Source organism: Tupaia chinensis, unplaced genomic scaffold (genome assembly GCF_000334495.1).
Source record: "Tupaia chinensis unplaced genomic scaffold, TupChi_1.0 Scaffold148108_1, whole genome shotgun sequence".
Classification (NCBI taxonomy): domain Eukaryota; kingdom Metazoa; phylum Chordata; class Mammalia; order Scandentia; family Tupaiidae; genus Tupaia; species Tupaia belangeri.
This window is the reverse complement of record NW_006207959.1, coordinates 2079989-2107883: the sequence shown is the minus strand read 5'-3', so window position 1 is coordinate 2107883 and position 27895 is coordinate 2079989. Positions and strand designations below refer to the sequence as shown.

The 27895-nt window shown below is 37.3% G+C and overlaps 1 protein-coding gene and 1 long non-coding RNA gene across 2 annotated transcripts in view; both read left to right on the top strand.

Annotated features, from left to right (window-relative positions):
• The window catches only part of AIDA (axin interactor, dorsalization associated), a 41428-nt gene extending 16798 nt beyond the window's left edge, over positions 1–24630 (top strand). The window contains exons 3-10 of the mRNA XM_006170189.2: positions 3692–3745; positions 4125–4179; positions 11291–11354; positions 11652–11758; positions 19068–19190; positions 21284–21406; positions 23734–23851; positions 23995–24630. Of these exons, the coding sequence (XP_006170251.1) occupies positions 3692–3745; positions 4125–4179; positions 11291–11354; positions 11652–11758; positions 19068–19190; positions 21284–21406; positions 23734–23851; positions 23995–24091 (741 nt within the window). The 3' untranslated portion in view covers positions 24092–24630. The remainder of the gene's footprint in view (positions 1–3691; positions 3746–4124; positions 4180–11290; positions 11355–11651; positions 11759–19067; positions 19191–21283; positions 21407–23733; positions 23852–23994) is intronic.
• A 580-nt stretch (positions 24631–25210) lies between these two features.
• On the top strand, positions 25211–27318 carry LOC106734076 (uncharacterized). The gene is made up of 2 exons (XR_001369833.2): positions 25211–25355; positions 25499–27318. It is a non-coding gene; the product is annotated as an uncharacterized LOC106734076 (long non-coding RNA).
• Positions 27319–27895: the final 577 nt, after the last annotated feature.

Genomic DNA, 27895 nt, shown 5'->3' with positions numbered 1-27895 from the left:
TGAACTCTAGAAGATGCAGGAGAAAAGAGACACCAAGTTCCAGGAGGTGAGGAAGTTCTTGCATGATCTGAAAGAGGAGATATACCTCATAAAAGAGAATAAATGGAATTATTAGAGATGAAGGTTGTAATACAGGAAATCAAAACTTCCCTTGAAAATATCAAAAGCAGGGAACCAGCAGTTAGCATAATGGCTATGTCCCTGGATTCCCACGTAGTCGACCGCGGTTCGTGTCCCGGACCCGGTGGCTTAAAACTCACGCCGGGCGCGTGTGCGTGCGTGCCCAAGATCCTGAGAGGAGAATGGAGGAGAAGGGATTGCGGCGTGACCATCCCCCCTGGGGGGTGATTTCTCGCTTTCTGTCTCTATGTCTCTCTCTTTCTTTCTGGCGAGCGCACGCGCCCTACAGTGAAAATCTCTCAAAAAAAAATATCAAAAGCAGATTAAATCATGCAAAAGATCAAATCTCAGATATAGAAGATAGAACCTCTGACTTAGAAAAATTCATCAAAAAGACTGAGAAAATAACCCCCCAAAATGAGAATAACACATGAGTAATACTAGATACTATTAAACACCCAAACATATGGATCATCAGTATCCCAGAAGGTTAAGAAACTAATAAGGGTATTGAGAATCTATTCTCTGAAATCCTGGAAGAAAACTTTCCAAACTTAGAGAGTCACTCCAATATCCAGACCCAAGAAATAAAGAACCCCCACATAGAATCAACCCAAGAAGATCTTCCTCAAGGCACATAATAGCCAGATTGACCAAAACCACAGACGGAGACAAGATACTAAAATTGGCAAGAGAGAAACATCAAGTTACTTTCAAAGGATATCTATCCCATAAAGCTAAAATTGGACCTCTCATCAGAAACAATGCAAGCAGGGAAAGAATGGGAAAATATATTCAAACTGTTAAGTGAAAAACAATTTCAACCAAGAATACTATACCCAGCAAGGTTATCTTTCATATGGGAAAAAAAGACAAAAACATTCTCAGATAAACAAAACCTGAAAGAATTTACCAACACCATACCAGCTCTCCAAAAAAGTGCTGACGGGAGTGCTATACCAGGAAAAATAAAGTCAAACACACAGGTAAAAGTCCAGACTTGAATGTAAACTTCCAGAGTTTAAATGGAAAGATCAGATCACAGTAACACTGCAAATTCAGTAGAAGAGAGATTTAATTACATGAGTTTGAACTAGTGAAATAGAATTTTTTTTTTTACTTTAGACTAAAACATTACTGATTTTCTCCAATGCTTTTTATTCCATATTTAAGAGTTTTTGTCTTGAACTGTTGATAGGTTCATCTACCTACTATTTGAACTGAATCTTAACCTTTTTCCTGGCTTTAAGTTTTAAGCAAATTTCTCTTAACATTTTTAAATTTTGATCTACTAAAACAAAAACTTTTATTTTGAAATTTAAAAATGCATTAAAAATATACTAATTAATACCTATTTAATGACTACAATAAAGCTATATAGACCCAGCGAGGTGCTACTTTATCATTTGTTCACTTTGCTCACTGAGGTTTACACCTAAAGTCAGACATGCATTCTTAAATATGTATGTATAAGCCATGCTTGATATTGAAAGTCTTTAAGATCTTTAGTTAATCAATAAAATATGGGGAAAAAATGGCATAGAAAGCAACTGTATATAGCAGAGACAGTGTGTGAGAAGGGGAGCAGTTAGCAGAGGGTGAGAGGTAGGGAATCAAGGGGGTAAAAAAAAAAAAATATATAAGAAACAAGAAATAGAAAATTATTTGTTGATGATAACATATATGGTAATATCCTTTATTGAGTCAATATACAATGTATACTGGATGGAAAATCTCATTTGGTATACTGTATTGATATACAGTGAATGAGTGTAAATAAACAATTAAAAAAAGAATTGAATGTATATTTGAACGACGACGACTTAGGGATATTAGATTTTATGTAGAAAGACTTACTAGCCTCTATGCAATTGCTATTTTTGGAAGTGTTAATTAATCTATGACTATCATGAATCCTGTTGTAGTTATATCTAAAAGTAATTTTCTAATGTAATATTTTAATGTAGATTTTCAGGATAAAATTGGACATTTTCTAAACTCTTATTAAAAATAATTTTGAAGGATTGTGGATTTGGTTAAAAATGATTACTTATTCTGTGATTGAGAGTCATATTTCACTTAGTAGCAGTAATTTTGTGAGTTGCTATAGTCGCTGTTTATTGCAGATATAATAATTGAATAACAGGGCCAACTCCCTGTGGCCTGGTAATTGACAGCCAGATTTTGTATGGTCGACTACATGGTTTGAGTCTCAGGTATGGTGGCTTGAGAAACACACCATGTGCGTGTGTGTGTGTGCCCAGAATCCTGAAAAGAGGGAGAGATGGAGAAGGGATTGTGGCATGACCATTCCCCATAGGGGTACTTTCTCACTTTACCTTTCATGTGTGCAAGTGCCCAAGATCCTGTAGGCTGGAGGACTGGAGGAAGCAGACTGTGGTATGACTAGACCCTGTGAAGGGTGCTTATTTGTCTCTGTCTCACTCTTATTCTCACTCATATACACATGTACTCTATCCTGAATAAAGAAAGAGATTAAAACAGATCTGACTATAAAACTTACCATGATTCATCACAAATAATTGATATTCATTAGTGTTGCCTATGTATTTAATTAATCAAGTCAGGTTTGGACTTAGATAAAAATTAATTTACATCATTGTGCTAGCTTTCAGATTTAGTCTTTTAGTGAATTTCAGACTTGATGGAAAAGAAAAGGCAAAACTTAGGAGGGAAGATGTCTGGGAGCCTTTTCTTTGCCCTTTAAACCATATCTAAGTCTGTCACAAAAGCAGTCTTGCTTTAGAATCAGTTGTGGCATATTAGGCCAGGAAAGAGTATCTACTCACTCTCTTCCCTTACCTCCACCCTTTGCCTCCAATTTCTCGTCTCTAAATGGTGCAATATGAAATCTTATATAAATTAACTATAATTTAACTTACAAGAATTGTAGGCACATATATACCATGGAATGCTGCTCAGCACTAATAGTAACAATATCCCATCATTTAACACAAAGTGGATGAACCTAGAAGATGTAATGCTAAGTGAAATAAACCAGGCTGTAAAAGACTGATACTGTATGTCTCTACTTAACATGCACCAAACATCCACATTCCATGGGCAAAATTGAAGGACTCAGCAGCATAGAAGTAGAGAAGATAATGGTAAATACCAGAAGCTGCACAGGGGGCCAGGGGTGAAACTGAAAAGCAAATGATTAATAGACACAAGGATGCATTTAAACAAGTGGAATAGGTTATGGAATGGTGTACTGCACTGTCTAATGTCTTGACAATTCAATATGTACTTCCCTCCCCAATAAAACTATAACTATTATCAAATGTATACAGCATAATGTAATGTTCAATCTTGAGTAAGATAAATATATCTATATCCTTGCTTTGATTAATACATACTGTATACATGCTTTGGAAAATCATAATATATCCCACAAAGATGTACAATTATATGTAAACTAGAAGTCACAATTTAAAAAATAAGAAATAAAAGAATGATAGTTAATCTTACCAATAAATGTTAACTTGATTTTATCACCTAACAGTTATAATAATTTTGGTATTTATAGCTTTTTTTTTCCCCTCTGTAGAAAACGATAGGCAAAATTGCAACATGCTTAGAATTACGAAGTGCGGCTTTACAGGTAAATCAACTTCTTTTTTCTATTTATAATATAAGAAAAGTAAATTAATTTGATAAAACATAAGGCTTATATACTAAAAGCAGTATTGTTGAGAAGGGTTTTATAACAAGGATTTATCTATTAAATTCATATTTTAAAAATTTATTTCAAATTTTGTGAACTCTAGAAATAAAAGATAGGACTGCAATTTTTTTGCTATTTTTTTAACTGAATATTCTAAGAATACAAAAAATAACAAAAACCAGTTTGAGACTTTTGTTTTCTACTCTAAAAGCAAGAAATAGCTTCCTTTCAATATTTGATTCTTGCCACTTAAAAGACAGAGGGCACAGTGAAATGTTTTTAAGAAAAAGATGTAATATGTATATTTTAAATTTAGTCCACACAGTCCCAAGAAGAATTTAAACTGGAGGACCTGAAGAAGCTAGAACCAAGTAAGATTTACTTTATATTTTTTTAGTGACACTTCTTTGAAAAAGTAGTTAATCTACTATGGACATTAAAATTATTTAATGTAGATGCTGATTTATTTCTATTAATATGTATTCCTATGCTATTTGGGGAGGGTGCATTTATATTACCTGTATTGTTTATAGTAATTATTGATTGGATTTCACCTTTATTATAGAGTATATGAGATCGTAGCACACCTAAATATGTGTTAGTCTTTATTTTGTCTTACAGTAAAGTTTAGGGGAGGGGGGTAGTTATAACCATGATGCCACTTACACTGTGCATCTTTAAAAATTACAGTCTAGCTGTTGGAGCTGCTGAACAAAATATTTCCTTATCCTCATTTTCCTTTCCTTCTTTAAAACTATTTTGAAGTAAATTTCTTCATACATTTTGGTGGTTAGGATGCTCCCAAATAAAACTTTTTTTGTTGGTTCAAATGAATATTCTTAGAGAAATGTTTGTGACAGTCTTATGTAAAGGCATAAGACTTGAATGTAGAACTAAGTGAATGTGGGGACTGGCAGGTGGCATTGTGGTTAAAAGCACTGGATTCCTTCATGGCTGCCCACAGTTGGAGTCCTAGACCTGGCAACTTGCTTTCTTCCTTTTCTCTCATTCTCTGGTCAAATTAATAACAACAACAACAAATGGAATTAGAAGTCCAATGTGCTATCCATTGCACAACAGAGCCACCTCAACAAATGGAATGAAATAAATAATCTTTCTTTAAAAGAAAATAGTAAGCGAATTTAAGTCAATCTTCTCATCTTTCATTGAGATAAAATTGCACATCTTGCAATCGCACAGTTGCAGTCTCTTCCATCTTCCTCTTGGGATTTTAGGCATGTGCACAAATGTGCCTGGTGTGGTTTTCAAGGTACTGAGTCTGGGACTCGAACCACAGTCATCCATATAGATCTGGCTGCCTTAACCACCACACTACCAACTGACTTCACACACACACACAATTTTTTTTTGGGGGGGAGAGGTTTTTGCTATAGGGCACGTGCGCTCACCAGAAAGACAGAGAGAAACAGAGAGACAGAAAGCAAGAAATCCCCCCCCAAGGAGGATGGCCACGCCGCAATCCCTTCTCCTTCATTCTCCTCTCAGGATCTTGGGCATGCATGCACACGCGCCCGGCGTGAGTTTAAGCCACCGGGTCCGGGACTCGAACCACGGTTAACTACGTTGGAGTCCAGCAACATAGCCATTATGCTAACTGCTGGTCCCCCGACACATATATTTTTGAGATAGTCAAAGTGTTAGTGTGATTGTGGATCAGTGACAAAAAAAGAGTTCTCGGAGTCTGCCCTGAAGGGCTCTGATTTTATTGTTTTGGTTGGTAGAAAGAAGTAACTAAAAAAACACGAATGCATAGCAGATTTGTTACGATTGGTGGTTTTTCCACAATTGTTGAGTGATCCTATTCCAACCCTTCAGGTGGCAAGAATTATGATGAACTATATCATTTTAATAGTTATGATTACTTTATGTAATCTCTTGGGTTGTTGGAAAAGTCACGATGCATTTTTGCATAGAAAAACGTGTCATGACTTTTCTAACGACCCAATAGATCATAAACCTTTTGTTAGAAGAAACATAATGTTATCTTCAAAAATAGTAGTTCTTACCTGTATCCAGTGTATATGGAATGTCAAGATCTCCTCTTGGGATCTTGGGCACACATGTACATGCGCTCAGCATGAGTTTAAGCCACCAGGTCCAGGACTCAAACTGTGATCGACTACATAGGAGTCCAGTGACATAGCCATTATGCTAACTGCTGGTCCCTATACTAGATTATTTTTAGAAAAGCACACTGGGGTCAGCAGGTGCTGTGGAGGATAAGACAGCTGGATCCCACATGAACTACTACATGGTTCTAGTAGTCAGCTTGAAAAACACACTGGCACACTGGGTGCATGTTCATATGTGTGCCCAAAATCCCAGAAGAGAATGGAGGAGAAGGGATTGCAGTGTGGCCATGCCCCTTGGCAGATAATTTTTCACTTTCTATGTGTCTACCTGTCTGTCTCTGGTGAGTACTCACACCCTATAGCAAACTAAAAACAAACAGAAAAAGAGAGAAAAGCACATTGATGGGTTTAAATAGAAGGTTACAACTACGGTCATTAATGTCTTTTGATATTATACGGTTCTAAAGAAAACGGGACCAGCAGTTAGCGTAATGGCTATGTCGCTGGACTCCCATGTAGTCGACCGTGGTTCACGTCCCGGACCCGGTGGCTTAAAACTCACGCCGGGCACGTGTGCGTGCGTGCCCAAGATCCCAAGAGGAGAATGGAGGAGAAGGGATTGCGGCGTGGCCATCCCCCCTGGGGGGTGATTTCTCGCTTTCTATCTCTCTGTCTCTCTCTGTCTGTCTGGCGAGTGCACGCGCCCTATAGCAAAAACTTCTCAAAAAAAAAACCCCAAACTATTGTGTTCAGTTTTTTAACAACAAAAATAACTAGGGTTTTAGCTTCTTATTTAGTAATATTTTCCGTTAGCTTTTTAAAATTCATCTACAAATGAAATTCAGGAATCTTATAGATAGGCTAGCTAAAGATTGTAAGCTGTTTATCCCTAAATACTTATTATTTCTTCCTTAAACATACCCGGTTATTTCTCCTGTTACCTCACAGGATCTTTCAATGGCAGTAATGGTCGCCATGTTTTTGAGTAGCAGCTGTATGACTCAGATAAATCCTCACAAGTGCCTTTTGCTAATGACAGCACTCTCACTTGCCTGTGACCTTACAGCTTGTAAATGTCGGGATGGCTTTTACACTTAGGACAGCCTGTTTCCCCGCTACATCCTGTTATTAATACCTGTGATGGCACAATACTGACATCAGTCCTAAATATCATAGTTTTCAGATCAAGCACTTAACAGAATATTGTTGGGTTCATTTATTAGTAGAGGATCAAACTGGGCTTTGGTCTCCCATTCCTCATTGTTTTGAGTTTTGTTTGTGTTTTTAAGATTTTGGGTGGGAATGGAAAGGGAAAAAATATAGTTTGGAACTGGGATTCATTTTATTTACAAGGTTGTTAGAAAAGTCATGATGTGTTTTTCTATTTAAAAATGTGCCATGACTTTCCTGAAAACCCAGTATTTTACATGCCCTCTAGCAAAGTTGAAAAAAAAATTTTAATAACTTTTCAAATGGGAAGTAGACCATTTTGCCTTCTACCAAAATGAAACAGAAGAACTGCTAAAGCAGAACACATCATGTTATTTGTGTGTCATTTTTAGATCGCAAGCTTAAGGATGGTGGCAGGTCTGTGCTTGTTAAGAGCAGGCTGTGAGCATGGGGTTTTTACCCCATGATGATGGAGTACATCAGCTGTCGGCCATTCAGTGGCCCTGAGTGTGTGCATTCCCCTGATGGGACAGTGAGTCCCCATCCATGATGAGTTTTGTGCTCATGAGAACATCTGTGAAATTAATTTTATTTATTTAAAAAAAGATTATTTTTGCAATGTTTTTGCTATAGGGCGCTTGTGCTTGCCAGAAAGACAGACAGAGACAGAGAGGCAGAAAGCAAGAAACCAGCCCCCAGGGGGGATGACCACGCCACCATCCCTTCTCCTCCATTCTCCTCCTGGGATCTTGGACATGCATGCACATGCGCCCGGCGTGAGTTTAAGCCACCGGATCTAGGACTTGAACCACGGTCAACTACATGAGAGTTCAGTGACATAACCATTACACTAACTGCTGGTCCCCATCTGTGAAATTTAAATATCACTTCTCTTCCTCTCCAAATCCTTCTAAAGTATTAGTACTAGTATTAATGGAAAGAAAACCCTATGTAAAGAGTAAGGTAGAACCTTATTTTAAAAAGATGCTAAGCTTTCTATTATTTTATATTTGGTGGAGATGGAAACCTGTCCTACAATTATCAAAAGTATAAAGGATTTTTTCCCTTCTGAAGTTATTTACCTACATTAAATATCTGATATGCTCTATACTTATAAAAAATTATGAGAGAGCAGTTCTACTAAACATTTTTTTTTCAAAGCATTGATGCCTAAGGGGAAAAATTATTTAATTCTTCTATTATAATGCAAATATAGTCTTGATATAGGTTTCAACTTTTTAATTGATGTTGTTTTATTCAATTTTTTTTTAGGGGTTTTTGGGCTTGTGCACTCACCAGAAAGACAGAAACAGAAAGCGAGAAATCACCCCCCAGGAGAGATGGTTATGTTGTAATCCGTTCTCCTCCATTCTTTTCTCGGGATCTTGGGCATGTACACACACGCACCTGGCGTGAGTTTAAGCCACTGGGTCTGGGATTTGAACCAAGGTTGGCTACATGGGAGTCCAGCAATGTAGCCATTACACCATCTGCTGGTTCTGTTTTATTCATTTTTAAAGTAGATTTTTCCCAAGTTTATTGTTATAAAAATATAATATCTATGTTTTCTATGTCCAATATGAATGGTACATGGTCTTTTTTGTCATCCACTCCCCCATTTTTAGTGTCCAGCACAATACTATGTGATTGATATTTATTGAACTGAATAGTTTATTATTCACAGTGGGGCCAGCAGATGTCATAGTGGTTAAGACACTGGATTTCCACATCGCCAACTATGGTTCAAGTGAGTCCTGGACCTGGTGGCTTGAAAATCATACCAGGCACATGTGTGCATGCACACCCAAAATCCCAAAAGGAGAATGGAGGAGAAGGAATTGCAGCATGCCCATCCTCCCTCTGGTGGTGGTGGCGGGGGGTGGGATTTTTCACTTTTCCTCTCTCTGTCACTTTCTGTTTCTCTGTCTCTCTCCTGCAAGTACACATGCCCTATGTGAAAAAAATTAAAAGAAAAAAAAAGTATTCACGATGAAAAATTATGCACCAAGTTTAGAAAGGATGTTCTTGAACGTAAACAAATAAATTTAAATAAAAAAGAAAGAAAGGATGTTCTTGTAATTAAAAAAAATAAATAAGGGCCAGCAAATGGCTTAGTGATTTAAGGCACTAGACTCCCACATGGCTGCCCATGAGAGTCCCAGACCTGGTGGCTTGCTTTCTCACTTTCCCCCTCCCTCTCTTACTCTGTCCCTTTCTGCTCAAATTAAAATAAATAAAGAAATTTAAATAATAATAATAATAAACTTTAGAAAAGAATAGTCAAGGCCTATAGGTCTGTGTGGTAGTCAGGGCTCTGGACTCTCACCTGGCTGACCACAGTTCAAGGCCTAGACCTGGTGGCTTGCTTTCTCACTTATCCATTCTTTCTCTCTCTCTCTTTCTCTGGTCAAAATAATAATGATGATAATGATAAATAAAATTAATTCTTTTAAAAAATAGTTGTCTCATTGAGCCTTAAAATACTGGGATACTGGTCAGCTACACAGGAGATACCATGGAGAGAATGAACTACCATATGTGAATTCAGGTTTTTACTTGCATGGTACTTTAAATTTTCCTGTGCAATTTTGTATATGTTACATAATATTAATTCTCTCAATAGTTATGAAGGAAGTGCTATTTCCTTTCTAGAATTGGGGAAACTGAGATTCAGAGTAGTTACATGAGTGTTGCATGTAGGGCTAGGATTTGATTTCAGACCTTCAGACTTTCACCTCCTGTTCTTCCGCCCTTGTTTATCTAACTTCAGCCATAGAGTGCGTTCTGTTCCTGCCTCAGAGTCTGTGTCACTGCACCAGCTTCTTCTCTAGAACCTGAAAAGCCTTTACCTTAGAGCTTCTTGTAGATGTCTCTGCTGATGCCGGGGGTTCTGGCTCAAGTGCCTCCTACAATGTACTTTTAAAAGGCTTCTTTTGTTCACCTTAGCGGGAGTCCTTCCTCCATCATCCTGTTTGTGTTTTTCACAAGACTCATCACAGTCTTACCTTATCTTGTTTATTTGTTGTCTGCTTGTCCTGCTAGGGTCTAAGTTCTATGTATGAGGGCAAGGACCTTCTGTCTTGATCATTGTGTATCTTTAGCACCTAAAACAGTGACTAGAACATTATGGGAATGAATAAACAGTTGTATTATAGGAGAAGAGAGAGAAGAAGGGTTGAGGGTAAGAGCTAAAGGAAGAGAGAGAGAGAGAGACTGAATGAGAACTTGTACCCAAGTCTCAGACTTCTGTACTATAGGAGTTAGTAACATGCTTGTATAAAAAGTGATAAATGATTCTGACCCTATTAGAGTAATGTAATTGCAACTAGTGCACTTTGGATTTCTACCTTTGAGATGCAAATATGTCACACCCATTTTAGCTCTCACTGAAGAACTCTAAAATTAAAGACTAAATAAGTTGAGTACAAAATCACGTAAGCCTTTTGGTTTGCCCGTTAATACCATGAATTTACTCGGATGAAATCGCAGGTGGGAAATGATAAAGACAGAAATGAAACACTAAATTACATAACGTTCAGTATGTCTTCAGATGTAGCTACAATTGTAGAACACCTCTCTCTCAGTTTATATGCCAGAGTGTATACTCTTTGAAATATAGATCAACCGTAGACAGAAAACAGGAGGTGGTATCATGTTTGAAAACTTCTCTTGATGATAAACCCTTCTTTGTGTATGTGTACATGTGTAAATACATATGTGTGTGTGTATTCACGTGTGTATATAAGTGTTATCATAAAAGGAGTATGGGAATTATAATCTTTCTACTATAAACTTTAGCAATTTGATGGAGTTGCAGGAAAATCTACTCAGGACTGAGAATAAAATGTGCTCATATACTTTGGTCACTTTAGATAACCAGTCTTTAATACTACAGGAAGGAGATACTTTCTGGTCTTCGTGTCTGATCTAGGACTTTGTATATGGCAGAACTATTTTGGAATTCATTTTCTAGAACTTACTCTCTGGAGATCTAAAAGTATCTGAAAATATTGGTATCTGGGATATTCTATGGATATTTTCATTTTGCTAATTCCTTCATTGGGCAAATACACTGTGGCTCTGGTATGGTAACGAGATAGGGAATTTAAAAATAGATACTAATATGCATAATAAAGTTGATTCAAGATCAGTCACTTAAGATATAACTTTTAATTTTGATTCATGGATGAGTTCATGCTTTTTTTGTCTTTTATTCTAGTCCTAAAGAATATTCTTACATATAATAAAGAATTCCCATTTGATGTTCAGCCTGTCCCATTAAGGTAAAATAAAGAAGCATCCATATTTATCTTATTTTATAATCTGTTTCATACCTATCTTTCACGTATTTCTGGGTTTTTATTAGTATAATAATATTACATAGTAATGTATCAATGCCACTGATGTCATTGTTATGAATGGTGTAACTGGAACCAGCGATATCATTGACACCAACATCAATACCACTTTATCAGCATTTTTTGTATCAGCATCTTACCCAGGAAATGAGTAGCTGTGAAGCTCTGCTAGTATATTTCATTTTGTTACTCACTATTTTTTTCCTGTCCTTTTAAATGTAGAAGAATTTTAGCACCTGGTGAAGAAGAGAATTTGGAATATGAAGAAGATGAAGAAGAGGGTGGTGCTGGAGCAGGTTCTCCTGATTCTTTTCCTGCTAGAGTTCCCGGTGGGTAACGCTTATTAACAATACAATAAAATTATTTCATCCAAGATCAGAACATATTTGGAACTTCTTGTGGTGCTTCTTAGTGGAAAATAAAATCTCTCCAGTTCCCATGCCAATCTTAAGCAAATTTTCATGGCCATATTATTGGCCATCACCATTTAATAAGTATGATGTGAAAGTACTTCGCTACCTGTGTTGAGGTCCTCGAGAACCCCATGTTTGAGGATTCGCTCAGGGCACTCCCAGGACTCAACACATAGTTGTACTCACAGCAGTGATTTATTATAAGAGAACACAAGAACAAAATCCACAAAAGGCACACAGGCGCAGACTGGAGAAACTGGGTGAAAGCTTCCAAGAGTCCTCTCCAAGTGGAAGTACAGATGTAATTAACTACCCCAGCCACAAGTCATGACAACACATGTGAAATGCCACCTACGGGACATTTGGTGCCCAAAATCTGCTGATCAGTAGGCACCTGCTGTGACCAAAATTCCAGACTCCAGCAATTATTCAGCCTTGTTTGCAGACAGTTTAGGCACGGTGGCCATTCTTATCAGGCGATGGTGGGAATCCTCCCTAAATCCATGTCCCAGATGCTGGCCACAGGCCTTTGCAATCAAACCTGTTTAAGAAGAACAGTCTCAGGCCTGCTGTATTAACTCTTTTCCTGTATACCATCCTAAGTACTTCCTTCATTAATCAAGTTGTGGTAGCTAAAACTGGACCCTGGGGGAATGGATATTGAGCAATTGTGTTTTTTCCCCCCATCTTGTTTTAGGGAAGCAAAGAATGTATGGCAAGCCTTTATTTATTTATGAGAGATTGATAAAGATCTTCCTTCCCTGTAAATAACCTAGTTAAACATCTGGGTAAATTTCTTGCCTCTCCCAATTACTTCTTAACTCTGTTCTGTTCTTATACATGGCACGTTTTTTTATTTCCTGTAACTAGTTCACTTTGAGAAGTGTAGCAATGTGCTGAATGTGATGCATTTAAAAAAATTTTTTTTTCTTTTTTTTGGAGAGGTTTTTGCTATAGGGCGTGTGCTCTCACCAGAGAGAGATAGAGAAACTGAAAGTGAGAAATCACCCCCCGGGGGGATGGCCACGCCACAATCCCTTCTCCTCCATTCTCTTCTTGGGATCTTGTGCATGCACACACATGTGCCCGGCGTGAGTTTAAGCCTCCAGGTCTGGGACTCGAACCATGGTTGACTACATGGGAGTCCAGCAACACAGACATTATGCCAACTGCTGGTCCCCAATTTTTTTTTTCTTAAAAGAATTATTTAACTTTATTTATTCTTATTGTTTTAATATTTCCAGAGAGACAGAGAAAGAAAGTGAGAAAGAAAGCCTCCAGGTCCAGGACTCGAACCATGGTCAGCCATGTGGGAGTCTAGAGCCCCCAACCACCATGCCACCTGTCAGCCCCCAATATGATGCATTTTAAAATAGACTAGAATTTTTACAGTAAGTTTGTGTGTCATCCAGATAATTACCTTCATAAGTAAAGTAATATTCCAGTATTCTAATAGTAGTTTTGGTTTTTTGGTGGTTGTTTTTTTTTTCTTGTTGTTGTTGTTTTTTAGGTTTTTGCCATGGGTGCATGTGCTCAATAGACAGAGACAGAGGCAAAATGAGAGATCAGCCCTCCCCCCGCCCCCCCAGGGTGGATGGCCATGCCACAATCCCTTCTCCACCATTCTCTTCTCAGGAGGCACAAATGTACACACACCCAGTGTGATTTTTGCCTCTGGATCCAGGACTCAAACCACAGTTGGCCATATGAGAATCCAGTGCCTTAACCACCGTGCCACCTGCTAGCCCCTCAGTTTTAATACTACTTTGGAAAGAGGCATTTGGACATGAAACAATATAGGCTTGAATAACCTGGAGTTCTGAGTCAAGGCTCTCCCAGTCATTAGTTGAATAACTCTGTAGCAGTTTCTTAAACCAACCTGAACTTCTGTTTCTTTATAAAATGGTTTAATTAATATGGCTTAACTCATAAGATGACTGTGAAATTTAAACAAGGTTCTACCATTAAATGTGGTACCTTTCACATGCTGAATATTAGCAGTGGCTGTTATTCTCATCATTATCACCTCTAGATAGGGAACATTTTATCTATATAGGATTATTGGGAAAATCACTGGCAATGTAAACGGCAACTATTATTAATAATATTTCATTGGTACAGGACATTATTTCCAACCTACTTTGCTTTAATGAAGAGAACTGTGTTTTTCTTGCGTTTGTTATATTTGTAGGAAATTTCAAGGCTGCTGAGATGGTGAGGTAAATTATTTTGCTTTTTACTGACTTGATCATTTTTATTCCTTTTTCAAACCACATACTATAATTGGTATAGTTCCAGTTCTGTAAATTTCTGTTTTATTTGGTTGTTTGTTTACTTGCTGTATTTCCATAGCAAACAATCCTTGAAGCAGGTTATATAAATCATGAAATTTAAGATCTTTGATCTTGTATTCCTTTTTTATGATTGCATGCATATGTGTGTGAGTGAGAGAGAGAGAGAAAGACTGAGAGAGAGAATTGCCTCAACTAGATCTCAACATGCCACAATCCCCTCTTCCTAGCCCTCCTGCTCCCAAGGAGTCTGGTCTACCCGTCTCTGTACCTGGTGTGTCCAGCCAACCTGGGGATCTGAAGCTGTGGTCGGCCATGTGGCTCCAGCTTTGCAGGGCACTTGTGTTACAACCTCTGTGCCATAGGGGTTGGGTGGATTAAGCTCTTTATGGGGTTTAGGTTGCTCAATTGAAAAGAAACTTCTACCATAAACTAAATCTGTTTACTATGGAAGTTGAAACCCAAACTGAATAGATTTTTATATTCCGATGTTTTCTTTCAGAGATGTAGAAAGCTTACTAAAATATTCTATTCCTTGCATATTTTTGCTCTAAAAGTAAGAAAGTAAATTAATTAGCTATACTTGGTTTGGGATTGTGTTGTCCAAGATTTATAAGTATCATTGAAATATAACTTATAAAACTTATATTTATTGAAAATACATTGAATAAACAAGATGCCATTGACCTTTTTGTTGTTGTTATTAAATTAACCAGAGGGTATGTGCACTCGCCTAGAGGAGGCACTTTAGGTGTATGTGCCCAAGAAAGCCACAGATGTGCATACACATTTTTCCTTACATCGTTCACCTATGTAGACTGGAATCTGCTGTTTGCAGGGAAAAATTGATCTTTTGGAGGGTCTATCAACTTCTTGAAAGTTTCAGTTTGATGGTGTGATATTCTGCCATGAGTGACTCCATTTTGGTTTGATCTTTTGATGCCTGCAGCAGAAACCTAGCCAAAGACCATGACCTCCTATAAGTTTTATTTAATAAGGCAAAACATTTAAAAAACAAAACATGGATGAGAGATTATGAAGAGGCATTGGGTAGAGGCAGAGGGAGCTCTAAGGGTAATGTTTTATTTTTTGATTAAGTGGTGGTTACATATTTGCTTTCCAGCTTTTTCATTAAGCTGTACACTTGTTTTGTTTGCTTTTCTGAATATGTGTTAGATTTCACAATTTAAACATTACAAAGAAAAGGCTAGAGAGTGTAGTAAAGGTTCCTTAATATAAGAAAACTTCGATTATTAAAAATGTATTGCACTGTGGCAAAATGATTTATAGGAAAATTGTTTCATGTGAAAAGTAATATTACAGTTTCACTATTGTGATGATATTGAATGCTGCTATGATTGTTTCATTTTGGTTTTCTACTTTTTTATACTTCTAACTTTTCATTGGCCAAAGATTTTCTTTCACAAATATTACAGCAAAAACTCTTGGATTTCTTTAGTAATGGAAAATGGGGAATGTGGAAAATTGAAATGCACACATATTCTTCAACTGTTGAAAAATAAAGTTCTGTTTCCAACAATTCTTAGCCAAATCTTATACACAACAAAACATAGCAAAAACTTTTATTTTAAATCTTATTTCTACTTTGAGTAGCGCTGATTTTTTTTTAATAAAATACCTCTTTTTAGTTTACTTAATTTTATTTAAGATGATGATGATGATGATTTTATTTTTAATATATATAGACAAAGAGAGAAAGTGAGAAAACAAGCCACCAGGTCCAGGGCTTGAACCGTGGTTCACTACATGGGAGTCCAGCACCTTAACCACCATGCCATCTGCCAGCCCCAGTAATGTTGATTTTTCTAAGGTGACTTTTCAGAAACTCTTTTTGGGAAGAGATCCCTTTGAGAATCTAATAAGAGTACAACGTACCTTTCTGCAGAAAAAAAATCAATAATAAATTTATGCACCCATATTTTTCATGAAATTTCAAAGGTGTTTCTTAATTCTCTGAAGCTCATCCCATAGAGGCCAGTTAAAAGCCTCTGTTTTAGAGGCTTCTTCATTTGTAAAACAGTCAGTGAAGGGGCCAGCAGGTAGAATGGCAGTTAAGGTGCTGGACACTCCCACATGGCTGACCATGGTTTGAGTCCTAGACCTGGTGGCATGTTTTCTCACTTTCCATCTCTCTCTGTGTGTCTCTCTCTGGGCAAATTAAAATAAGTGAATGAATAAATAAAATTAAATAATTTTTAAAAAAGCAAAAAGTCAGTCAAAAGAAGACAGACAGCATAAAAGGTCTTATATCATGCATATATTTAGAATTATCATCCCTATTCCAGTGAGGTCTATTAATATAAAATTGGAATGAATCCTTCACTCTTTTTTTAAGATTTATTTATTTTTATTTTTTGTTGTTTCTTTTTTTCTTCTACTTTTTAAAGCCTAGCACCTTAACCACCATACCACCTGCCAGCCCCAACCTTCAATCTTTTCTGTTCCTGTATTTTAAGTTAGAAAGCAATAATTTGACACATTATTGAGCCACTATATTTTGCAGCTTGGTTGAGGTATAATTTTCATGTTGTATGATTCACTTATAGATGATTTTCAATAAATTTATAGAGTTTTAATATTAACAGCACAATAAATCCTACCACTCACACTGAGCACACACATTTAGTGTTGACCATGACCAAGTAATCACAAACACAGAGAGATATATGCATAGAGTTTATTTATTATGGTTCAGATAATAATTTGTCCACCAAAGGTTCATATTTTGGAATTTGGTCTTAGTGGTGATTGAATATTCCCTAAAAATTCATGTGTTGGAATTTGGTTGTATTGTAAAGTTGTTACATGAAAATTTAATTCCTTCATGGTGTCCCAGGGTGGAGCCTTTGAAAAGGTGAAAAGGTCGTTAGGGTGAGGACTCCATGATTGAGTGCACATAGGTTTATAAGGAAAGAAAATGAGGACCAGCAGTTATCGTAATGGCTGTGTCACTGGACTCCCATGTAGTTGACCATGGTTTGAGTCCTGTACCCGGTGGCTTACACTCATGCTGGGCGCATGTGCATGCGTGCCCAAGATCCTGAGAGGAGAATGGAGAAGGGATTGAGGCGTGGCCATCTCCCCTTGGGCTGATTTCTCGCTTTCTGTCTGTCTCTCTGTATTTCTAGCGAGTGCATGAGCCCTATAGCAAAAACCTCTCCAAAAAAAGAAAAAGAAGAAAATGAACCACGTGGAGGCCACATGGATATAGACCATGCTCTGCCCGCTCAGAGTTCTGCCTTCTACCATTTGTGATGCTTTTAGACTTTTCAGCCACTAAAACTGAGTCAATAAACCTTATCTCTGAATAAATCATTCAGTGTCAAGTATTTCTTTTATTAGTGCAACAGTAGTACAACACATGTGCAACACATTTGTCACTACAGTTGTTTTAGAACATTTTCATGACCTACCAGAATTCCCTCAAGCTTCCTCACAATCACATGGAATACATTTTTGAGCACAGTAAGGTTATTGATTAATTTACCTCAAATATTTTATCGTAAGACATAGGCTAATACAGTGTTGAATAAAAACTTCAAGACTGTCAACCAGTCTTTGGTTAAGTGGCAGGTTCTGTGGTATATGCTAAATGCGTAGTGGGTTAAGATGGATTCTTGTTTGCATCTGTTCTCCATAACTTTTAAAAGGGGGGTAAACTGTACAGCCGTTATAATTTTCTTGATAGAGAATTGCTCTCAGGTCATTCTGGGTGTTTTTCAGTTTTAAGAAATTTAATCACTATGTGGAAAAAGTAATTGCTCTGGTGTTTTTATGTCCCATTCTCACTAGTACTAATTTCTGAGAGAATAAATCATACAGAATAGAATGAAGAAGGGAATGGGAAATTAGGCAAAAATTCCTCGATTACATAAATATAAATTATTTTCTCTGTCATAACTAAAGGATTTCTTGGTCATTTCTCCTATTAAATGCCTCAAGGTTTAGGATAGCAAATATTTGAAAAGCTGTTTCAGGGGCTAGACAGTGGCACAGTGGACATACAGCTAGATCCACATGGGAAAGGTCTCGAGCGTGTGTACCAGGCCCTCTCTGTGCATGCTGGGTACCCACATGTCACCGCGATCCCAGCTGACTGAGACTCAGAGTAGGTAGATCATGGTGTGAAGACTTTGTTGAGAGTGCCTGTCTCTCTCTCTCTTACAGAAGAAATAAGAGAATTAACTCGAAGAAAAAAAAAGTTTTTTTCCTACCTACCACTTAATACTGAAATGTAAAATATACATATGAATATAGATGAAATATTGGGTTGTCAGAAAAATCATGACGCTTATTTTCTTTTTTGAGAGAGAGAGATTTTTGCTATAGAGTGTGCACACTCGCCAGAGACAGAGAGACAGAAAGTGAGAAATCACCCCCCAGAGGGGATGTCCACACCGCAGTCCATTCTCCTCCATTCTCCCGGGATCTTGGGCACACACGCACACGCGCCCAGAGTGAGTTTTAAGCCACCGGGTCCAGGACGTGAACTGCGGTCGACTACGTGGGAGTCCAGCGATGTAACCGCTACGCTATCTGCTGGTCCCTTATGATGCATTTTTACATAGAAAAAATATGTCATAATTTCTCCGACAATCCAATATATATGTTATGGGTATATTCTACTATTATGTGGTAATCTGTAATTTGGATACCTGGGATGACTTGAATTTTTAACAAATGTGAACTAATCTGCTTTAGTGGTATAAGATATGGAAGTACAGATTTATATTGTATATAATTAAATATTTGTCTGAAAAGAAGAACATCAAGTGTTTGGGACTTTTGGAAACTAAAATAATGCCTGGCTAATCACTAAGCCAGCTCAAAGCAAGGCTGTATCTTCTGCTTGTTAAAATGTTTACTCTGATATTATTGGTGGAGCTAACTTTTATTGCTGTTTCTGTTGCCAGGTACTTTATTGCCAAGGTTGCCATCAGAACCAGGAATGACGTTGCTCACTATCAGAATTGAGAAAATTGGTTTGAAAGATGCCGGGCAGTGCATTGACCCCTATATCACAGTTAGTGTAAAGGGTAAATAGTGCTGTCTACATTTTTGTCCTTTGGGGAATTTTGTAATGCTGCTTCACTTGGGACATTTTTTTGAGGGAGGGGATCTTGTATCTATGACAATTCATTTTGGTTCATTCAATAATGAGATGCAATCCCTAGAAGAGATCAATCCTTCTCAGCACATTTCTGAGAGATTAACTAAAAAGATTTTTCTACTTACATTAACTCTTGCTTTTGAGTTTTTCTTCTTCAAATTCCACCTGGAGTGCTGGCTAGACATACATTGTCTTTAACAGTAGATACATCCTCCAGGGTACGGGTTAACAAAATGTCCCTCCTCCTCCCAGGAGTAGTTTTTTCTGCAAAGCTGTGTTCTGTTTTCCCAGCCCTCCTGCTTTAGGCTCTCTCACTGCTGTCCAAGACAGGTTTCTACATATGACAGTTCTGCAGAGGTGGATGAGAATCAGGCCTTCCGTGAATCAGCAGAGGAGACAGGGAAATAGGACACTTCTTAACACCCATGCTCTGATGTAATCTTCTGGGGTATTTAAAAAGTAAAGTATTTCTTATCCTTAACTATGTTACTCTGGTAATGGAGCATAACTGTTATTAGGATTGGGTTTTTCTCCTATGTAATGTAGCAGTCCATTTATTCGTGAAAACAACTTTTCAGTCCTTAAGAGGGGGAAACACAGTGGTTGAATTATTTTGTTTTTTTGCCAAGCATTTTAAGCAGTACTTTATTTGTAAGCATTTAACGGGCTTTTAAAAGTAATTATTCAGTGGTTGAGGATGAAGTTGTCATACTCTTATCTAGAAACAAGTTAGTTCAAGTGGTTTAATACGTAGGTGCGGCAAGTCAAAGAAATAGATACGGGCCGAAATTAAATGGAGGTAACTTTTTATCAACCATAGGAATAAATTCAGACCCTCAAACACATTAGTAACAATTAAAAGAAAAAACAATTTGACTACAGGAAAGAATTGAATATGTAGAATGCATGATCTACAGTATTAATGCTGTGATATTTTAACTTCTGATATTTTAGTTATCAAATATGTGGTCTACAGAAGAGTGTTGATATTTCTTATTGTTTCATCAGCCAGTTACAAAACTGTGTAACTCATTCAGGAATGTACGTTTGAAAGCACGAAAATATATGATAGCTACATAGTAGATATTTAGTTTTTACTTCTGTATACATGTTGAACTAAAACATGTCTTTGTGTAAAAGTCTTTCAGAGCTGAAATAATCAAAGGTACAAGTTGTTTTAAGTTCTTTAGGACAGACCTGTTAAATGATATTCAATGAAGTCATTCACAGAGTCCACATTGAATTTGATTAAACTGGAAGATTCCTGGATCCAGGAAATAAAATCATTTACAGTAACTTAGTGTACCATCTGGTTGTTGTAAATCAGGTTATGTTATAGCAAATAAAACTAGATTGTAGCTAATGTGTAGAAGGGTTTCATTGACTCTTTCAGATCTGTTTTTGGTCCTCTGCCTTGAATACAAGGGGAATTCTGATAACTAGCTATGAAGGCCTTTCTAAGCATATATTCAATCATAGTGGGGAAACAGGGTCAGGGCCCCATGGTGACATATTATTTGCATTCCAAATTTCTATTGTACACAAAAATGCAGTGGCCCATTCTACAAGGAAAGCCAAATGCTCTTTACTTCTGGACTGTGGAGATCAGTTTTTATCTTCTACAAGCTTGTTTTTATGCCTGGTCATGGCCAGGGTGCTTCCTCTCCTCTACGAGGTTCTCCATCTCTCTCTGCTCAGCTACCCTGTCAGACCTCTGTGACACCAGCAGCACTTTAGATTCCTACTCATGCCCAATAGAATTTCTATTGGTTGAGAATCCCCTCTCAGTTTTTTGTAAGCCTCTTTAGGAACTATGAAGGGACTTTGAAAAGTCATGGAAAAATGTAATTAAAATCTGAGTTTATTTTGGTGCAAATAAATAAATCATGGATTTTTTAAAAATATGCATTCTCCATGAAATTTTGAAGACCTCCTCCCATATAATCCTTGCGGTTTCCTTAGTTTTTGAGTCTGTGTATTTGAATGCTACTAAGCAGAAACTTACTTTTTTCTCTCCAGATCTGAATGGCATAGACCTAACACCTGTACAGGATACTCCTGTGGCTTCAAGAAAAGAAGATACATATGTTCATTTTAATGTGGACATTGAGATCCAGAAGCATGTAGAAAAATTAACCAAAGGTTTGCAATCATACATAATTGGATTCTTACAGAGTTCTCACCTTACTCAGGCTCTTGTACACAGTGGATCTAGCCCAGCTGGTACCTAGTAGAAGTAAATGTCACATCACGTTTCTTGATTCAAATAAAATAAACATTTTTTAAAATGGGATTACAAATTGTATTGGGTCATTGAAAAAGTCATGACGTATTTTTCTATGTTTTTCTGTGCAAAAAGGTGTCATGACTTCTGAGGATCCCCAATATCTAGTTGTATAACACTGTTATACAATAAAATGTTCTTTGATAGTAAAATTTGGTTGTCTTTAACAACAAAATGTTTTTCTCGTACCAAAGGGCTGAGAGAAGCAGCAGCTCTCTTGGGCTCCCTAATGATTACGTCTCTTAACAGTCGAATTTATTAGATAGAGACCATGACTTGCAGTTTGTTGGCAGACAGATGGGAAAAGAAAAGCAGATTTTGAAACAGTGAAGTTACATTTTCAAGTTAAACAGTCTTTAAATGGTTTCTCTCATGCCTTTTGCCCAACGGACAAAATATTCCCCGTAAGACTTTAGAATCCTTTTATCACGAGGTTTAGTTGTAGTTTCTGAATTTTCCAACTCTGCAGAACCTTATAAAGATGTCTAAGTGCCATGTGAAACAATTGCCTCGGCTTCTACAATATTTGTTATTTTACTTCTCAAATCTATTGCTGCTGCCTCCACCGTTTTACTTCCAAGAGACCTCCTTTCAGCACCTCTGTCAGAGGAATGGTTTTCAAAGTGCAACCTCCGAGCAGCAGCATCACTCAGAACCGTGGTGGGTGCCAGTGCTCAGGCCCCACCTCACCCTCCTGAGTCCAAACCTGTGGGGCAGGCCACAGCAGTCTGTTTCACACGGCCTTCCAGGTGATTCTGTACATGGTAAAGCTGGAGTCACTGTGCTAGAACAATCTGAAGATACGAAGTGCTTGTTAGTAAGTTAATAATGAAGAGATTTCAGTATGGAGTATAGCTTCTGAATATAAAAAAGATCACTTTTTATTTTCATTAATTCCACTACTTTGAGAAATGTTTACAAGGTGTTTTTCATGGATTAACTTTTCTATGTTATTATGCTGTGTTCTTTCTTGGTGATTTAACAAAATGCTAAAAGTAGAACTATGTGTACTCAGAATATGACTAATAGTTTTCTCCATATTTAAACTATTACTTAGTTACTGTTGCTTTAACCTATATTGATGCTAAAGAACATACTTTCATATTTACAAGCCTTTCTATTAATCTTCTTAGTATATTCTCATGTCACATTTTGTTATTATAAATAGCATGAATTATAGAGCTCTGCATATCAGGGGTGCAAAATATATTACTTACCAGCAATACAGATAAATACACTTTTTTAACTTCCTCAAAATATTGGTAACATATTTGGACTTCTTCTTTTTTAGATTTTTGCCATAGGGTGCATGCACTTGCCAGGGAAAATGAGAAATCACCTTTGGGGATATACCACACTGCAGTCCCTTTTCTTGGGATTTTGGAACACATGCACACATGCCTGGTGTGATTTTCAAGCCACCATGTCCAGGACTCAAGTCACTGAGTTGGCCACATGGGATACCCCTACCTTAACCTCCATACCACCTGCTGGCACCATATATGAACTTAGCATTACTTTCCAATGTGACTTTATTTTCACATTTATGACCTAAGACACAATCATGATGAGAAGGAGATGGGCACCAGAGCTAAAATGATTGAGAAATGTGATCTCTTAAAAATCTGAGGTTTTTGGGAACCAGCAGTTAGCATAATGGCTATGTCGCTGGACTCCCATGTAGTCGACCGCGGTTTGTGTCCTGGAACCGGTGGCTTAAAACTCATGCCGGGCGCGTGTGCGTGCGTGCCCAAGATCCCAAGAGGAAAATGGAGGAGAAGGGATTGCGGCATGACCATCCCCTCTGGGGGGTGATTTCTTGCTTTCTATCTCTATGTCTCTGTCTGGCGAGCGCATGCACCCTATAGCAAACAAAACAAAACAAAACAAAAACAAAAACAAAAACTCTCAAAAAAAAATCTGAGGTTTTTAAATAATAAAATATCTCTATTATTGCTATGGAAAGAAGTGACTCTTGTGAATATGGCAGGGTTGTACATCTCATTCAGATATAGAAGAGTTTGGTGTGACAACCACAGTTAAAATTACATCATCAGAGATTTTGTTTGACACAGGTTAAAATTATACCAACTCTTACTCATTTGTATGCTTCTAGTGATTAGAAGAAAGTAACTGATACACAAGAAATGTGCTGTGGCTTATGTGGTTGGTTTTAATTCCTTAGGTGCAGCTATCTTCTTTGAATTCAAACACTACAAACCTAAAAAAAGGTTTACCAGCACCAAGTGTTTTGCTTTCATGGAGATGGATGAAATTAAGCCGGGTCCAATTGTAATAGAACTGTAAGTGATATGTATATGGAATAAGTAAGGATTTAATGATTACTAGTATATCTTTATCTTTAGTCTTCTTATACCACTTATAACCTTGAAATAGATTAATCTTCACAGTATTTTAAACAGTGGTTTTTCTGTTGTGGTTACAGGTACAAGAAACCCACTGACTTTAAAAGAAAGAAATTGCAATTATTGACCAAGAAACCACTGTATCTTCATCTACATCAAACTCTGCACAAGGAATGATCCTGACATGAATAACCTGGAACGTCTGTGAATTTTACCACCCAGTAGGAACCATCATAGCTGTGTAGCATAGTCATCCTTCAACAGGCAGGAAGCAAGCCGTATCCATGTCAGTAGGCCAGAGTGAGTCTATTGCAAAGCTGTCCCATGGACTTCAAAGTCCAGCACATCACTGACATGTAAGACTCCTTTGGATACAGGCTTATTGTAGATTTTGAGATGTGTTCTCCCTTTTCTATTAATTGTGCTATTAATAGTCTATTTTCTAACTTACCACTTGTCCTGCCCTGCTTCCTGGAACAATACTGTCGAGGGTAGGATGTGCTCATCTACAAACGTATTAATACAGCAATAAGAATGTGCTCGAGTTTACACATCTGGTCACTAACTCTGACATGCTCTTTTGGTTTGAGTTAACTTCTGAGAGTAGGATGGAATCAAACTGCTCTGAGAAGAACTGGACCCATTTTGCTACCTAAGAATATCTGTCTGGAAATGAAAGGTCCTCAGAAGTGGCCCCAGTTCACCCTGCTCTGAGAGTTTTCCTGTTGAGAAACAGCGTGCCTTGGCCAGATCAGTATCCCACGTGGGAGTATTCCATGGGTTGTAGCTGTGATATTTTCCAGATGACCAGACTGTTTTTCTGAATGTGAGCATATTTCTAGCCATGTTGATTAGCTGTTCTACATCACCTTGTTATTCTTTCTAATGATGACTCTAGGGTTAACAGAATCTCAGAATAATCACCAATTTTGGATGGGTTTACAATGGGGTCTTCTAAATCATATAATCAAAGCCAGTTGAGTCAGATGCTAATGAGATACTGCAGGAATAACTGCTGTTTTTTCTGACAACTGATTGTGAAACCTTCAAACCTGCATACCTCTTATAGTGATGAGTATGCAAAAATTTGGAAAGATAATCTATTTTTTATATAGGTAGACAGGATTGCCATTTATTTCCTATTTAGATATACTGACATTCATCCATATGAAAATATGCAGGTCATTAGCTTATAATTTGACTATTTACTTTTGACTTAATGATGGAGCGGGCATAAATAAAACTTTCATAGTGTGATTAGAAGAAAGTAACTGATACACAAGAAATGTGCTGTGGCTTATGTGGTTGGTTTTAATTCCTTAGGTGCAGCTATCTTCTTTGAATTCAAACACTACAAACCTAAAAAAAGGTTTACCAGCACCAAGTGTTTTGCTTTCATGGAGATGGATGAAATTAAGCCGGGTCCAATTGTAATAGAACTGTAAGTGATATGTATATGGAATAAGTAAGGATTTAATGATTACTAGTATATCTTTATCTTTAGTCTTCTTATACCACTTATAACCTTGAAATAGATTAATCTTCACAGTATTTTAAACAGTGGTTTTTCTGTTGTGGTTACAGGTACAAGAAACCCACTGACTTTAAAAGAAAGAAATTGCAATTATTGACCAAGAAACCACTGTATCTTCATCTACATCAAACTCTGCACAAGGAATGATCCTGACATGAATAACCTGGAACGTCTGTGAATTTTACCACCCAGTAGGAACCATCATAGCTGTGTAGCATAGTCATCCTTCAACAGGCAGGAAGCAAGCCGTATCCATGTCAGTAGGCCAGAGTGAGTCTATTGCAAAGCTGTCCCATGGACTTCAAAGTCCAGCACATCACTGACATGTAAGACTCCTTTGGATACAGGCTTATTGTAGATTTTGAGATGTGTTCTCCCTTTTCTATTAATTGTGCTATTAATAGTCTATTTTCTAACTTACCACTTGTCCTGCCCTGCTTCCTGGAACAATACTGTCGAGGGTAGGATGTGCTCATCTACAAACGTATTAATACAGCAATAAGAATGTGCTCGAGTTTACACATCTGGTCACTAACTCTGACATGCTCTTTTGGTTTGAGTTAACTTCTGAGAGTAGGATGGAATCAAACTGCTCTGAGAAGAACTGGACCCATTTTGCTACCTAAGAATATCTGTCTGGAAATGAAAGGTCCTCAGAAGTGGCCCCAGTTCACCCTGCTCTGAGAGTTTTCCTGTTGAGAAACAGCGTGCCTTGGCCAGATCAGTATCCCACGTGGGAGTATTCCATGGGTTGTAGCTGTGATATTTTCCAGATGACCAGACTGTTTTTCTGAATGTGAGCATATTTCTAGCCATGTTGATTAGCTGTTCTACATCACCTTGTTATTCTTTCTAATGATGACTCTAGGGTTAACAGAATCTCAGAATAATCACCAATTTTGGATGGGTTTACAATGGGGTCTTCTAAATCATATAATCAAAGCCAGTTGAGTCAGATGCTAATGAGATACTGCAGGAATAACTGCTGTTTTTTCTGACAACTGATTGTGAAACCTTCAAACCTGCATACCTCTTATAGTGATGAGTATGCAAAAATTTGGAAAGATAATCTATTTTTTATATAGGTAGACAGGATTGCCATTTATTTCCTATTTAGATATACTGACATTCATCCATATGAAAATATGCAGGTCATTAGCTTATAATTTGACTATTTACTTTTGACTTAATGATGGAGCGGGCATAAATAAAACTTTCATAGTACACATGAGGTGGATATTTGATACACAGAACTTAAGATTTGTGGTGTGCTTTCTGTGGGTTAGATATAGAACCCACGTATTTGAATATTCACTATTTTAAATGAGCAATGCATGAGGGGAATGCAGTGTCAGTACCTGGCCTATTTTTAAACTAGTGTAGTAACTCTAGTCATACAATTCAGTATTGTTTGCTTTTTAAAATAGCCATAATTAAGTTTTTTAGCCCTCATACTTCAAGAGATCTAGTCTTTACTTTCAGTTGTCTATTAAGTCAATTTTGTTTACTACATGGATGTTAATAAAAACTATGAGCCTGAAAGAACTCTGAACCAAATTTAGTCTTGTGTCCCATCTTGACTGGATTAACTCCAAATTCTAAAATGATTCCATTCACAATAGCTCTAGGGGATGAAGAATTTGCCTTAATAAACTGCTTTATTCACTCAACTCTCTAGAGTTGTCATAGCCCCAGACTGTAAGCTCCTGAGGGGGCAAGAACTGAATTTTCTCCATGTCATGTAAATTCCCTAAGGTGCTCAGCAGCACTCTGTACCCTGTGGAGTACTCAGTACCTTTCGTCTGATGTTGCTGACAAGACCTACAAAATAATCCCTTAAAAACCTACTATTAAAATGTAGCAAAACTGATATACTGTTCTCTTTCTTTTCTCACAAACTGTGAGACATGTGTATTAAAGTGATCATTTATAATTCATATAAAATTATATATGAAGAAGCATTTGGTATCCTTCACATAAGTATGGTTTATAGGGACTACTGGATCATAAGAAAAGTTGTGACACATTTTTGCCTAGAAAAACTTAGAAAAATACATTATGACTTTTCTGACGACCCAGTATAAATGCCTTTAATCAATATTAAAGTAGCTCAAATTGAACACTATATGATTAGCTTAACTCTAATTCAGACCAAAACAAAATGGCAAAAACAGGGACTGTCTTGAGGATCCCTATTTTATGGTCATGACACATCATTTTCATTTTTGTTATGCACCTTAATGCAAGAATGGTAAACAAACCAAATACCAGGTCAACTCCTGCTACTAGTGTAATCTCACACTCAGAAAACCATTCTAGGTAGGCAGTGAGGGTCATAAGAAAGCACGTAAGTGCTGCACAAGTAGGACCACTGAGTGACGGGAAAAAGGAGCATTTGCAGGTGACTTTGATGCTGACCCTCAGCAGTGAGCAGCAGGGCACGTGCT